The sequence below is a fragment of the Haliotis cracherodii genome, unplaced genomic scaffold (assembly GCF_022045235.1).
Source record: "Haliotis cracherodii isolate W230 unplaced genomic scaffold, xgHalCrac1.p SCAF_40, whole genome shotgun sequence".
In the NCBI taxonomy this organism is placed as follows: domain Eukaryota; kingdom Metazoa; phylum Mollusca; class Gastropoda; order Lepetellida; family Haliotidae; genus Haliotis; species Haliotis cracherodii.
Window position 1 is genome coordinate 293023 of NW_027266298.1, and position 17397 is coordinate 310419.

Below are 17397 nucleotides of genomic sequence, written 5' to 3' on the forward strand. Positions count from 1 at the left end.
GTTAAGAAAGAAAGCACCGGTTTCTGCCACAAAATGCCATTCTGACTTTGATACAAAGGGGCCATAGCCATCGTCACGCCCTGACATGACTCAACACATGAACTTGTGTCAACATGACGCTGTGTCCTCCACATGTGTCACAGGGAGACACACAAACGATGTCCAGCTAAACAATATCTGCACTAATGTATCTGAATCGGCTTACATTTTAATACGGAGGAAACAATAATAGTGTTTTTATGATGATAATGATCCAGTCATGTCAGAGGGCCTTCCTGCTGACACCAACTGTTCTTTCCTTCAAACACAATGTACAAGTAAATAACAGAAAACATATACATGGACACATTTATTCTGTATGTACGATTCCATTGCAAGATTGTAAGAGTAAAAAAAGTTAAAGTATATGTAAGCACCATACACTGCAAGAAGGAATTACTAACTTGGTTGTACTGTATATAGGATCAAGATTATCCATACCCATGCCATTAAACCATTCGTCTACTGGCAGCTCAGACCACACACTGGTGACTGTCAACTACTGTGCCATGTACATTGAGGAAATAGTTTCAATCAGGTAAAATCTGGCGTTTATAGAGGTCCATATCAGCACAACGTTTCCTCGACTATCCACAGAAAATCGGATCATTGCCACAAGCCCAAACACAATGGAAGTCCATCTGCATGTAGGGTATGTTTTACAAGATCGACACCGATACAACGAACCGTTTCTCAATAGTTGTTTGAAGTAGCGCAAACTATGTGAGATAATAGACATGACTCTGAGAAAGACAGGTATTTACTAAAACGGAAACTGGTCCACTCGTACATGTTGATAAGTATGTTGACTTTGAGTAGAATACTTTAGAATGAAAGTTATTTTGAGTCCTCCCTTGGTGACAGATATGTCACAACTGTTGTCGGGTCATCAACAAACACATCCCGTATTGGTCGAATGTATGATGAGTGGTCTTCAGCAGAAGCCCCGGATGTAGCATCCTTTTCATCTTCGACATCACTGGACACTGGGAAGTCCTCATCTAGAGCAGGCGTGGCTAGTTCGCTCTCTGCTCCGTCCCCTTCATCACTGGACACTGGGAAGTTCTCACCAAGAGTGGGTGTTGCTAGTTCGCTCTTCTCTCCGTCCCCTTCATCACTGGACACTGGGAAGTACTCATCTAGAGCAGATGTGGCTAGTTCGCTCTCTGCTCCGTCCCCTACATCACTGGACACTGGGAAGTATTCATCAAGAGCAGGCGTGGCTAGTTCGCGCTCTTCTCCATCCCCTTCATCACTGGACACTGGGAAGTTCTCACCAAGAGTGGGTGTTGCTAGTTCGCTCTTCTCTCCGTCCCCTTCATCACTGGACACTGGGAAGTACTCACCAAGAATGGGTGTGGCTTGTTCGCTCTCCTCCTCTGCCCCCTCCTTCTTTTCTTTCTTTTCCCTCTCCTCCTTCTCCTCCTCCACCATGTTGTTTGGGTTGTTTGTGTTTCTCCCGGGAAGCTCTGGGTCCACATCGTCATCATGTATTTCATAGTACCTGTGTATCACCTGGTACTCATGTGTAGGCACCTGTCCAGTATCAGTGACCATCCCAGATTCCAGTTGGTTTCTCCCGGGAAACTCCGGGTCCATGTCTTCGTCGTGTAGTTCATAGTATCTGTGTAGACCCTGGTACTCTAGTGTAGGCAGTGACACCTGTCCAGTAGCATTGACCATCACAGCTTCCAGTGGACGACGCCTATATAAACAGTATTATTGTAAATACAAACAAGGCTTTGTGCGATATCAAACATGTATACACTATAGATAGTACCTTTTTGTGTTATGTGACACGCCACATGGTAGCCTGCATTCTCGTTTGTGTGTTCTGTTGTATTACGAGAAGAAGATTTGTGCATGTACAAAGTTCGATAATCAGTGCCTTGAGTGTAAATGGTACAGCTATTCAGCTTCAGAGGTAGAGAGATTATGATGTCATTTGAGCATTGTGATGCAAATTCATTGTAGATAAGATATCAATTGATCCTACCAAGCGATATCTCCAGTGGAAGCCAGTTTCAGTTTATCTCATTTGCGTTGTTGTTTAGCTTCTAGTATAATTTGCTGTTCAGTGAACGTTCAATGGTTATTGTTGGACTCAATGTTGAATTGTACAGATTGAAGAATACAAATACTAACCTTCGTGCAGCAATGCGTTTGCGGTAACGCACACACTGTCTCAACGCTATACAAAACATTGTTGCTGCAAGGATTCCAATAATGATACCAAGGGTTGTGATAATGATACCATTTGTCTTCGGGGCTTTGGAAAGCATAAAATGAAAGGATAAATGTAATAAATATGTGTCGATGGACATCAGTAATATCATATACATATCTTGAATACATGATTATCAAATTCAGTATCAATACACAGTAAGAAATTGTGTGTATGTTAATAAAAGTATTTTTTTCTGGCCACATGCATTCGGAAGGGACAAAACGAAACAGGTCAAAACAGAAACAACATGCTGGTTAAGTATCAACTCATACATAAGGCATACATTAACACAACAAAACAAAGGAACCTCAGCATGGCACCATAACATCGCTTAAAAATTCTACCCGCTTTCATTTCAAATGGACAGTGGATGTCACACAAGTCATTATGTTGGATACATGACAATTAGCTTACCTGTGTTACAAGGAGCAGCTTGACGGCATTCCTCTATGGAGCAGTTGCCTGTACAGGAGGGATCACACCCGCTGATAGTGCACCCCTTGATGCATGTTCCAGTCTTCTGATGACACACCCCGTCACGACACACTGCACACGTCTGGTCACACACTTCCCCATACCAGCCCTGGCTGCATCCATGTGTACAGGATCCGGTGTTTGAGTGACAGGTGTGATTGAGGCACGTCTCAGAACATGGTGTACAGTTTTTCCCGAAATATCCGATCTTACATCCTTCAACACAAGTACCTGTCAGGTCGCACCTGTGGTTCAAACAGTTAGCGTCACATCGAGATGAACACGTGGGTCCGTACCATCCATCTACACAACCACGTGTACACTCGCCACTCTGGTTGTGAGAAGTCGGTGTACAATAGTTGACTGTATCCTTATCACTGCAATTCAGTGGACATGTGTCAATAATTGATATGCAATTATCAATGCACGGCTCAATGCAAAACATTTCGTAAAATATTGATGAACACTCCTTCAAGCATTCACTGTCACAACTTCCTGGACAGTTTGCACAGGGATGTTCACAGTCCCGACCAACGTATGGAGGATGACACTCCTCACATGTTCCTGTGACCCTGTTGCAGGATTTACATCTGTTGGAGCACGGTCGACAGCCAGAACCGTAGTAGGAGTCGACACATCCAGACACACAGGTGGAATTCAGCTTGCAGTATTCCTCCTCACACCCACCAGGACATTCTGTACAATTATCAACGGGAGTGTCACATGGTATTATGCAGTTTGTGCCTTGGAAACCAGTAACACAGCCTTCAGAACATCGCTCAATCCCCCCATCTGTGATTTCACACGTATTATGTCGACAACTGTCGCTGCACTTGATACTGCACCGTTTGTCCCAATAGCCAGGGTAACACTTGAGACATTGCCCAGTCTTCTCGTCACACTCTGCACAGTGCTGAATATCAGTGCAGTTGGCAGCTGGAAGAAAATAACTTCTCCTTTATAGTGTATTCCAGAGCACACAATGGTGTTCAAATACATCTAAACTACAGGTTCATGTGAATGATGAACCCCAAGTCTGGCTGCCCTATATGATACCTGTGTAGATATTCCCACTGACAATACATCTCACAGCATATTCCTGCTCTGCGTGTATCACTATATTAATTGTTTGATCCAAGACCTTGTACAAGTGACATATCACATAATGCCACATACAAGGACATTATCTTAAGTGAGGAAGAAATCTGCCAAGACAAGGCATCAGTACTATTAACTATTGGCTTGACGCTAACACCTGAAAACATATCCATTCCGCTTTTGTAGTGGATTCCAAAGCTCCATCAACATCCACATGTACATTGTATATATATATATATATGGATCCAGCAAATGTACCACCAAATCCCTGTCTGACAGATGAACCTGATGCCTTGATACGATCAAGGATGGACTTTGCCTTGTACTACATATGTACTATATCTGTTTTTCAGGTGAACATTTGACTTGTCTTTGCATGTGTTTGTGACGAGTGACACCGGAGGGCCAGGACACGCTCATGTGCAAGAACACATCCGGTTTCATGAAAGCGTTATGGTGATTTCTTATTATTATGAAAATGGTTTCTTCGTTTATTTTATGTTTATAATCCAGGTTGGACCTTCTCGACCACGACAGTGAAGGTAAAACCAATACATAGGCTGTAGAAATATTAACGTATACACTGTATAGCAACGTAATTCTGATTTACCTTGTGTTCCAGTAAACATACAAGCAAAGACTAAGTACAGGAAGGGAACCATTTGTTGTCTGAAACATAAAGAAGTATATACATACACAAACTTAACATATAACTGGCGATACGGGATCGTGTGTTGGTCGTGTGTACACATGTTCTATAACTAACAATCAATCAACCATCGCTCTGTCACTTCATTGGAACCTTGATGGCATACATGTTCCTTTACCCATGACACATATGCAACACATATCTTTACCAAAGACATATGTGCATCACATACCTTTACTCATGACATATATGCATGACATACCTTTACAAATGATATAGGCATGACATACCTTTACCCCTGCATGCATGACATACCTTTACCCATGACATATATGCATCACATACCTTTACCCATGACATATATGCATGACATACCCATACACATGATATAGGCATGACATACCTTTACCCATGCATGCATGACATACCTTTACCCATGACATATATGCATGACATACCTTTACCCATGAGATATATGCATCACATGCCCTTACCCATGACATATGCATGACATACATTTACACATGACATATGCATGACATACCTTTACCCATAACATATGCATGACATACCTTTACCCATGACATATGCATGCCATACCTTTACCCATGACGCATGCATGACAGACCCTAACACATGACATATTCAGGACAGACCCTTACACATGACATATGCATGAGATGCCTTAACACGACATATACATGATATACCTTTACACATGACATACGCATGACATACCTTTACACATGACATATGCATGATATACCTTTACACATGACATATGCATGACAGACCCTAACACATGACATATGCATGACATACCTCCACATATGACATATGCATGATATACCTTTACACATGACCAAAGCATAACATACCTTTGTACATGACATACGCATGACATACGCATGACATTCGCTTACAAATGACACACGAGAGGGCACGGTTGGCCATGTCGACTAAGTTGCCGTGATTCGTTGTTCAGAGTTCCATCCCTTGGGCACGCCAGAAACCTATGATTGTGGGTTCGAATCCCGGTTCGACCCTATTATGTTTCTAGGTTTTCAGCACCAAACCCGTGCTCGTGGGTTTCACCGAAGTGGTAAACGTCTGAGACCTGCATAACTTTGGGCCTTCCTCACACATTAAGCTGACACACTGTGATATAACTAGAATACTGTTAAAAGTGGTGTTTTACCCAACTCACTCACTCACTTGACACACGAATGGCAGATATTTACACAAGACACATGCATGCTAGACCGTTGCACATGACATACGCATTACAGAACTTTACACATGACACACGCATGACAGAACTTTACACATGACATACCTTTTGATACGTGACACAGACATGACATACCTTCACACATGACACAGACAGTACAGACCTTCACACATGACACAGATATGAAATAACTTTACACATGACACACGCATGACATACCTTCACACATGATACACGTATGATATACCTTTACAAATGACACACGTATGGCATACCTTTACACATGACACACGTATGACATACCTTCAAATATGACACACGCATGACATACCTTCACACATGCCACACGCATGACATACCTTTACACATGACACACGTATGACATACCTTTACAAATGCCACACACATTACATACCTTTACAACTGACATACCTTGGCACTGGTATCAGGAGCGACTGCTAGCTACAATGAGAGGTACGTTATAAAACTACCTTCCGGCTGTGCTTCACGTGGACCCCAGTGTCATCGTTTGATCCATTGTTATTGTATGATAGATGCAGTTCCTGCTCAGTGTGAGTCACAGGTTTCGCTCCCTACTGCCACCTTTATGTTTCCTGGCTGCGCGAATATCACGTGTGGAAGCAGGAAGCTTTCAGAGAAATGTTGCTGGCCTTGTTACTTCTACTTTGGTTATTTGGAAGTTGATATATTCAACTCAACGTCAACCCATAACTCATAAGCAAATAGTGTTGTGTGGTGGTTTGTGTCGGTTGGTGTCTCCCACTGATTGACAGTTTATTCAATTTAACTTCAGGATTGCATTTTATTATTTTTCTTTAGTTTCGATTGCTAAGTGGACAGAACTAAACATAAGTTCATTAAATAAAGAGACAAAACTCTTCCCCATTGCCAATGGAAATCTCTGCATAAATTGAATCGATTGTACGATTCCGAGCATACCATGAGCATTTGTTAATGAATCATGGGATGTACCATATGTTTCCTTGTTTGATCAGGTGAATACTTGACTTGCCATTGCATGTGTTTGTGATATGAACCGCCGGTAGGGCAGGGTACCCTCACCTTTTCGCGAACACCTTGTCACACATAACTATTTTAAAGTGATTCATTGACGTGATTATGAAGTAGACGGAATCGTACAATGGATTCTGCTTTTAGCAAAGATTTCGTATGATTATGGAAAGGGTTTCGTCACCTCTGTTTATAAGACTACTGTCTGTTTGCACTCTTTCTCTCATAATATATTATTCTTTCGTGTTGCCTTTTATGCTTTTGGGAATCTGTTTCTGAGGATAATCGGGAGTGGTTATTTTCTGACGATGATTTTAAATATTTCTAGATTATAAGGAAGTGGAAGGGAATTGCTTATCTGACCATTATTGAACGATATCATATCACCGATATACCGGAGGCTTTAGTTGAACTTGTAGGCCAAATCCCCTCGTTTTTCTTATACGTTTGCACACAGAAATAGATCAGCGAATAATGCAGAAGATTTGTGCCCATGGAAAACTTTAAAAATAGAAAATATCTGTGGTCACCACATTTAGTAACAAATGCCCGTTGATCGAAGAATTTCGGATTATCCTAACGTTCGAGGGTTGTACAAATACAAGCTAAAACTTTGAGTTCTGAGATTCCACATGGTGTTAATTCCACTTGTCTCAAATAGTTTCTCTTAATATAAAACAAGTCCTTTTTTGTTGGCATTAATGATTAAGGTGAACCATTGAGACAGGGATTTCGTGATATATTTGCTGGACGCAGCAATATATCTCTTTTCGGGATTTTTGTGGGGCTTAGGAACTTAGCGCAAAAGAGTAATGGACAGGTCTTCAGATTTTAGAGTCCAGCTAAAAGTTACTAATACTGATGTGTGGCGTTGGCACATTTCTTCCTCCACATTCTCGTCTTAAAAATGTGTCACTGTTTCATATATTACCTGTACCAAGTTCTTTCACCAAACAATTACATGTAATCTGTGGAAGTGGAAGTGGAAGTTTGTGGAAGACAGTAGTTTTTGTGTATATTGATAATGTTTGATTTATTAGCTGTTTTACTTCATAATAATGTCCTTTGAGGCATTTCAGGTAAATCATAATCTATTGTATTTATTTCAGATGTATTAAGGAGTTATTTTCATTGATTTCAAAACAATTGTATTTGTCATTTCAGGCTGCGTAAGGTACTTTAGGTGTCGTTAGTTGGGCGTCATCAGTAAATCCCTTGTCTTTTGTTCACCTCACGGGGTCTGTCAACTGCAACGTAGGGTAGACAGGTAATTCTTGGTTGATCAATCAAAGTTGACGGTTAGGTATTTGCCTGATTGGTTAGGTTTAACATGTTAGTGTCCTCCTTATATGTCTTTGTTTTCACCACTTCATACTGGTATTTCACTCCCGCTTCATTCTGCACTGGAAAGGATACCCTACCAGCAATTAAAAGGTTAGTATTCAAAGTTATTATTGTGGTCTATACATGCCAGTATGATATATAAACCATTGAAAATAAAGGAATACCTTTATGATATACCTATCACTGATATGAGGCATTTTACATGTGAGATAGAGCCAACATGGAGACGGTCATAAGACAGGGGGTGTATTAACCAGACCCGTATTACACCTCCTGCCGGGTGCATTTGGAATGGACGATCAATATCAGCCATGGTGGTAAAATAATTCGAGATACGTCCCTTCGTGTGTCGCCTGCTCGTCTGCTCAGCAATCTTTCCCTTGATGATGACTTCCACACAAGGTGAAATTGTTTTGCATTCACTTGCAGATATATAGAAACATTTTACAATTTGATGTGGTATATGATAAAGAGGTTATGATATGTCAGTTTTTATATCATACCCAATATCAACCCTCGCGATCGATCCCCATGTCAGCATACCCTCGCGTTCATATAGGGTTGGTATGGGGTAATATATAAAAACTGCCTATATTGACCACCAAATATCCCATTAATAGTATTTTGACATGTTATATGAGCTAGTGTTTGTGTGTGGTGAGTATGGGTGCCTATTACAAATTGGGTCAGAGACCAGGGTATGGACGCCTATCACAGATTTGGTGACGAGACCAGGATATGGGTGCCTATTACATATTTGGTGACAAGACCAGGATATGGGTGCCTGTTACAGCTTTTGCTGTCAAAACCAGGATATGGGTGCCTGTTACGGTTTTGGTGTCGAGACCAGGACTGTTTGGGTGAAGTGGGTAGTGTAGTGCATTTCTGATTGATTGACTAGAAATATTACGTATTGTGAATATATTTAGAGGCATAGATGAACTCGCAATAAATATCTCATGTTATAGTCTATCTGTACAGTAATAGCAAGTAGATGTGAATGTATATTGGTATGTTGATTGATGTATCTGGGTAAGTGCTCGTGTATGAGCGTTGTGTGTTTGATATGAGTTGGTGAGTGAGTGAATAGAATTGAATGAGTAAGTGAATATAGTTTTGATGAGCGAGTGAATATAGTTGAGTGAGTGAGTGAGTGAGTGAGTGAGTGAGTGAATATAGTTTGGTTGAGCAAGTGAGTATAGTTGAATGAGTGAGTGACTATAGTTTGAAGGAGTGAGTGAATATAGTTTGAGTGAGTGAGTGAATATGGTTTAGATGAGTGAGTGAATATGGTTTAGATGAGTGAGTGAATATAATTGAGTTAGTAAGTGAATATAGTTTGAATGAGAGTGAATATGGTTTGGATGAGTGAGTGAAAATGGTTTTAGTGACAGTGAATATAGTTTTTGTGAGTGAGTAACATGTTTTGGGTGAGTGAGGGCTATTTGGTGAGTAAGTTTGGGTGAGTGAGTGATTCATTTGTGGGCGAGACTTGGTTTAGGTGATTGAGGAAGTGTGTAAATGAGTGTTTCAGATTTTCAGTACATTATTGCAGAACAGTATTTCGGTCATATCACAGCAAAGCGATTTGACTTAAGAAGAATCCACTGGTTGCTGTAAAGGGTCGAACAAGTACACAGCACATTCGACAAGTGGGCCATACATCATGAGGTGTTTTGCACTCTACTGGCTAGAACCCTTGTCAGTGTACAGATAGGGGGACTGTTATCAGTGCATATTGCTAGGTTACATAAGTCTTACGTCAGTGTTATCTACTGGGTCGAAGTGTACATTGCTACAGTGTAGTGCACAGAACGTCGGAGGGTGGACAGATTACACTGGGGGTGCTCTTGATCCTGACATATTGGTGATCTATTGTCCAGGCATGTAGAAAAAGATGGATGTAATAAACGTGTTATTTGTTACTGAAAGTGATATGTATATTTTATACATGCATAGAGTTACTGTCATAGATTGAACATGTTTTTTAGATTCTATCATATATTACCTGGTTTTGTTTTATTGTTTCAGGCTGACGTTTCAGCATCACACCCCACAGCTGTGGGACGCAACCTTCATCAGCTAAAACTTATGGCTGTTACATAGTTTGGGTGAGCGAGTGAATATAGTTCAGTGAGTGAGTGAATATAGTTTAAATGAGTGAGTGAATATAGTTTGGATGAGTGAGTGAATATAGTTTTAGTGACAGTGAATACAGTTAGGGTGAGTGAGTGAGATTTGGTGGGTTAGTAAGTTTGGGTGAGTGACTGAATAAATTTTGAGCGAGTGAATTGGGGTGATTGAGGGAGTGCGTAAGTTTTTCAGCTCAGAATTTCGGTACAGTATTGCAGAACAGTATTTCGACGTGGTCACTTGCGACGTGACTAGGGAAAAATCCGCTGGTTGCTGTAAAAGGACGAACCGGTGCACAGCACATAAGACAAGTAGGCCATACATCATGAGTCGGTTTCCCCTCTCCTAGCTGGAGCACTTGTCAGGCTGTGTGTATAGGTATGGGGGCTGTTATGAGTTCACAGTGCTTGGTTACCTAATGTTTACCTAAGATTTATCTATTGGGTCGAGATGTGCCTTGCTACATTGTAGTGTGCAGAACGTCGGAGGGTGGACAGAATACATTGGCGGTGCTCTTGATCCTGACGTGAAGTAAAGGAATGTAACAAGTAAGTGTTTTTCCGGCTAAAAACTGTGTTCCTTTCATTGGTGATGCAAAAGGAAAACACATCGTCTTTGTGATTGTATCTAGCACAGAAGTCGAGTATGTTTATTAAGGGAGAATAAACAATGAGGGTCGCAGCCCCGAGTGATTAATTCTCCCTGCAGTCTTTTTCTGTACGATAGACAACGGCCACTAGTCGTTTATTTCTTATTTGAGATATAAACATTAGTAGAGCGTCTTTGATGATGTTGATAAAATGTGCAAACTTTAAAAATAGTTACCTAAATGTTCATAATGATGACTCCCTGAATAACATCCTGCCTCGGCAATATCAGACAAGTCTATTTGATGAACAGGGGTGTTAAGTTTGGTATTTCACTCAACAATCCTAATGTCGATTATCTGTACCTGTTTTCCTAACACCGATTGTCATATATCTCCCACTTTTGGATGCGGTGGTTCGATCATTGCGTTTATTTTTGTTGACCAGCTACATCTCCGGCGAACAACTCACCCTCTTCCCTCTCTTAAATAACCTCGTCCAATATACGACATCATTACGTTGCGAGCGCATGTTCAAGAATCCAGAAATGACGTCATGATAGAGCAATGTTTTATCGTGAAATATACCACGCTTTCTTCTGTGTTCTTTGTGATTTATCGCGCAGCTATCATATATATAGCAATACAAACCTAGAGTCGCCTGTCTGTATAAAAATATACTTAATGTGATTTTATAATCCCATGATGTCGGACTCATTTGGTTCAACAATAAGTACGACATGCACGAACGTCATCACGTGAGTTTTATAGCTGCTGCAATCTACATTTTTCAACATGCTTTGAAATACATATAAACAAGCACCACACAACGAAAACCTTCAGCCTGAATCAAAACTTGCGTCGCTATGGCAAGGCCATATGTTCGATCAATAGATCAGGTTTCAACCTAAAGAGAGGCCCGAGAAGATCCGGGGTAGGATAGGTCTTTACCAACCCACTCTTGCCGTAAGAGGCGACTAACGGGATCGGATGGTCAGGCTCGCTGATTTGGATGATGCAGGTCATCGTATCCCAATTGCGTGGATAGATGCCAATCGCTGGATTGTCTGGTCCAGACTCGATTATTTACAGACCACCGTCATATAGCTGGAATATTGCTGAGTGCTGCGTTTAACAACAAATAAACATGACTGTCACTAAGGTCATGTTGACCCGATGTCTTATCAGTTGTTACAAGTGCACTTCACATGACATTGTTTGATCAGGGTAGGTCGGCTATGGTTATTTCCATTTTAAGAGTGTCCATAAATGAAGTCAGGCAGTTTGTATCGACAGGGAGTGGCATTTTAGTAATTTACACTTTCCTGTGATAGGTGTTGCTGCCTTCTAGCTTTTACCCACTTCTGCTATGAACGTTTTCCAAACCCCTGAATACTTGAGTGACAATGGCTTCATGTGACACGTGGTCGACCTCTAACTGTGCAGTTAAACAGGTTTATGAAATATTACGTGCAGTGTATGTGGTGCTCTTTTAAGCTCTTTTAACTATTTTTGGGTTATAAATTGTGACAACAAAAAATTTAAGAATCGAAATAGTGTTTGGATTACTAACAAAAAAGAAAAACTGAAATTAGTTAATAAGAACATTTTAACCATATTCAAGGTTTGCGTGAAGGTGACTTTCTGTTCCAGTAACTTAGAAACATGTATACTGAGTTAAATTAAAAACTTCACATTTTAAAAAGTAATCCCAAATATGATATACAATGGACAAATATATCAGAGAAGGTAATTTTTAATCTTTAATGTCCAAAGAAGGATTTTAATTAACAGTGGTAACCATAATTTGTTCCAAGCACCTACGGTATTCGGTAATAACATCAACAGTTTAAATCATAAGTCCCAAGCACGAGAATTTGTTGGCACACAAGTTCAGTAGCGTGTTTGGCCACTATGTGCGTTGACAACTGCCACACAACGCCTCCGCATGGACCTTGTGATGCTTGTGAACACATGATTAGGAAGACGACACCATTGTTGCTGCAAAATGGAGCCAAGATCTTTCAAATTCTGTGGTTGGTTCTGGAGAGTGCGCAGCCTTCTGCCAAGAGCATCCCAGACGTGTTCGATGGGATTGAGGTCGGGAGACCTTGACGGCCAGTCCATGACGTTGACTCCCGCATTCTGAAGGAAATTCCTTTTTCAAAATTGCTGTGTGGGGTCCGGCATTGTCGTGTTGGAAGATCAAACCGGGTCCATGTGCCGCCATAAAAGGCAGAGTTTCTGGTGCCAGTACCTGGTCGCGGTAAGCAGCAGCGTTTAGGTTGCCATGGATGACAAGAAGCCTGGAACGCGCATTGCCACAGAAACCACCCCACACCATAACACTTCCACCTCGAAATCTGTCAACTTCCTGTACACAACACTCCACGCCCTCGCCCTAAACCTAACATCAGCAAATCGAAGATTAAATCGGGATTCATCACTGAAGACGACTTGATTCCGATTCCTCTGAGTCCATCGTAAGTGTCGCTGTGCCCACAATTGACGATGACGTCTGTGTAATTGAGTCAGAATCGGCCCGCAGTATGGCCGTCGAACTTGAAGGTGAGCAGTTCTCAGACGGGTTCGAACAGTTTGCGCACTCAGACTACCCCTAAACAGTTCATTTCTGGTTGATGTAGCCGTCAAAAGCGGTTACGGAGGTGACGTAAGACAATCTGACGATCCTCTGCATGTGACGTCACACGTGGTCGACCTGGCTGAGGGCGATCAGCGGTGGTACCCGTTTGCTGTAGACGCGTGTGTAAATCATAAACAGTCCGTCGACTACAACCCATCGTCCTTGCGACTTCAGCTACAGACGTTCCAATCTGCAACATGCCGATGGCACGTTCACGTTGCACATTTGAAAGGCGTGGCATGACAAATGGCCGTAAAGACTTCGTGTTTTCGTGTGTTTTTCTTTTTTTGTTAATGACTGCTAACAAGTGAAACACGTGCGGTATTATGGCCAAGTGACCAGTTGAACGTGAAAAACCACTTTTGCCACAAAAGTGCTGTGCACATGATTTTGATCGAATTACCTGCACAAAAACGTGTGTTATCTGAAGACAATACGTGACCATTACAATAAGGGCCCACAATGATAACTGGTCAAAATGTTAACATTTTAGGATTGTGCTTTTAATTTGGTTCAGTATATATACACACAATACTTGCACCATGTACTTAAACCACATACTTGCACTAAATACGTAAACCATGTACTTACACAATGAATTTACACCACGCACATACATTATATACTCTCACTTTGTACTCACACTATGTGCTATTTACTCACACTATTGTCTTACACCATCTCTTTACTGTATGTACGTAACCCATCTACACACACTGCATGCTTACACTATGTACTTGCGCGACATATTTACACTATATTCCTACACAATGTACTTACATCATATAAATACAGCGTGTACTTACACAATGTACGACCCATGAAGATCCGGGGTAGAATAGGTCTTCAGCAACCCATGCTTGCCGTAAAAGTTGACTATGCCTGTCGTAAGAGGCGACAAACGGGATCGGATTGTCTGGCTCGCTGACATGGTTGATGCATGTCTTCGTATCCCAATTGCGTGGATCGATGCTCATGATATTAATCACCGGATTGCCTGGTCAAGACTCGATTATTTACAGAACGTCGTCATATAAATGGAGTGTGGCGTTAAACAAACCAACCAACCATCTAACCAACACAATGTACATACACCACGTACTTACACCATGTATACTCGGACCCCATGGTACCGCGGCATTCATCGTATCGCGGCATTTGTGATTTCCGATAGTTCACGTGGGACACGCCTCTTAGCGGCTGTCTACTAATGCTAATCAGTAACCAGGAAGTGCACACTTCGTAAACAATTTCAATTTCCTCGGAATGTTCCGTCTGCTGTAAGTTAGGAGTTATTATTGCGTTGATACATATTTCTGGCATCTTTTGTAATATTGCCTTACCCCCATCTATCAATGGCCAACGATATAACCCGTAGTTCCCAAAGTAAATTTTCTCTATCGACCCGAACTAGATCATCTGCATATTCATGGCGACTAATAAGATAACGGAAGTTACGTAGTCCGAACATTTTTTCCCGCTCGGTGCCCAGAATTTATTGGGAGATCATAAGGGCCATAATGCCAAACTAAGAAATACGTTCTTCACTAGTAACCAAAAGATAAATACATACTTTGGGCATACTAGGAGTGGTTTTTATATATTTATTGTTGACTTTTAACAATTTTTCCATTTTGTGACAAATTATTGTCATCCATTTTTTTTAAACAATCTTAAAATATCCTTTCTGTTATTTTGATGTTCACTTATAAAAATATTTTTCTCTTACTTTTCGGTAAATATGCATTGAATACCTATTGCTGATAACACATTTAGAATTTTACTTGTGCTGTCTTTGCACTTGTCTGGACAAATCACGGATGTCTGGCGTGATCATACCAAGTGGTTGGTAGAATTATGTCCTCTTCTTGTCCAATTCGGACCTCCATACACAACTTTTCCCTGTACCACAATACGATGGAGTTCTCTCGCTTGTCAAACTGAGCGCGAGGCCCGGCTTTTACTCGGAGCTACTAATGTAAATAATGAACTTTTATCAGTAAAATATGCATTGTTTGATAACATGAATGATATCTGATACAGAGAACACGAATAAACATAAAGGTTAGTGAGTGCATTTTGTTCCGTTTAGCGTACATGACAACTACCGCGATACCCCGAGGTTGCAGGCTACTCCCACCACGTACTCCCACCACGTACTTACACCACGTACATACACCACGTAGATACACAACGTACATACACAACGTACTCACAACACGTACTTACACCACGTAGATACACAACGTACATACACAACGTACATACACCACGTACATACACAACGTACTTACACCACGTACATACACCACGTACTCACACCACGTACATACACCACGTAGATACACAACGTACATACACCACGTACTTACACCACGTGCATACACCACGTACTTACACCACGTACATACACCACGTACTCACACCACGTACATACACCACGTACTTACACCACGTGCATACACAACGTACATACACCACGTACTTACAACACGTACATACACAAAGTACATACACCACGTACATACACAACGTACATACACAACGTACTTACAACACGTACATACACAACGTACTTACACCACGTACATACACCACGTACTCACACCACGTACATACACCACGTAGATACACAACGTACATACACCACGTACTTACACCACGTGCATACACCACGTACTTACACCACGTACATACACCACGTACTCACACCACGTACATACACCACGTACTTACACCACGTGCATACACAACGTACATACACCACGTACTTACAACACGTACATACACAAAGTACATACACCACGTACATACACAACGTACATACACAACGTACTTACAACACGTACATACACCACGTACTCACACCACGTACATACACCACGTACTTACACCACGTGCATACACAACGTACATACACCACGTACTTACACCACGTGCATACACAACGTACATACACCACGTACTTACAACACGTACATACACAAAGTACATACACCACGTACATACACAACGTACATACACAACGTACTTACAACACGTACATACACAACGTACTTACACCACGTACATACACAACGTACTTACACCACGTACATACACAACGTACATACACCACGTACATACACAACGTACATACACAACGTACTTACAACACGTACATACACAACGTACTTACACCACGTACATACACCACGTACTAACACCACGTACATACACAACGTACATACACAACGTACATACACCACGTACTTACACAACGTGCATACACAACGTACATACACCACGTACATACACCACGTACTTACACCACGTACTTACACCACGTACATACACCACGTACTTACACCACGTACATACACAACGTACATACACAACGTACTTACACCACGTACTTACACAACGTGCATACACAACGTACTTACACCACGTACATACACCACGTACATACACAACGTACTTACACCACGTACATACACCACGTACTAACACCACGTACATACACAACGTACATACACAACGTACATACACCACGTACATACACCACGTACTCACAACACGTACTCACAACACGTACTTACACCACGTACTTACACCACGTACATACACAACGTACATACACCACGTACATACACAACGTACTTACACCACGTACATACACAACGTACATACACAACGTACTTACAACACGTACATACACAACGTACTTACACCACGTACATACACAACGTACATACACCACGTACATACACCACGTACTCACAACACGTACTCACAACACGTACTTACACCACGTAGATACACAACGTACATACACCACGTACTCACAACACGTACATACACAACGTACATACACCACGTACATACACACGTACTTACACCACGTACATACACCACGTACTTACACCACGTACATACACCACGTAGATACACAACGTAC

The 17397-nt window shown here is 41.4% G+C and overlaps 2 protein-coding genes across 2 annotated transcripts in view; one reads left to right on the top strand and one right to left on the bottom strand.

Annotated features, from left to right (window-relative positions):
• Positions 1 to 876: 876 nt before the first annotated feature.
• On the bottom strand, positions 877 to 4500 carry LOC139441461 (multiple epidermal growth factor-like domains protein 10). Its single transcript, XM_071222373.1, has 4 exons — positions 4449 to 4500; positions 2681 to 3676; positions 2185 to 2308; positions 877 to 1744 (listed from the first exon to the last, which is right to left on the bottom strand). The coding sequence occupies exons 1-4, from the start codon at positions 4498 to 4500 to the stop codon at positions 877 to 879; spliced, it is 2040 nt and encodes a 679-aa protein (XP_071078474.1).
• A 6185-nt stretch (positions 4501 to 10685) lies between these two features.
• Positions 10686 to 17397, top strand: part of LOC139441456 (uncharacterized) — a 53769-nt gene continuing 47057 nt past the window's right edge. Inside the window, exon 1 of the mRNA XM_071222371.1 lies at positions 10686 to 10775. The gene's annotated coding sequence lies outside the window, so the exon portion shown is untranslated. The remainder of the gene's footprint in view (positions 10776 to 17397) is intronic.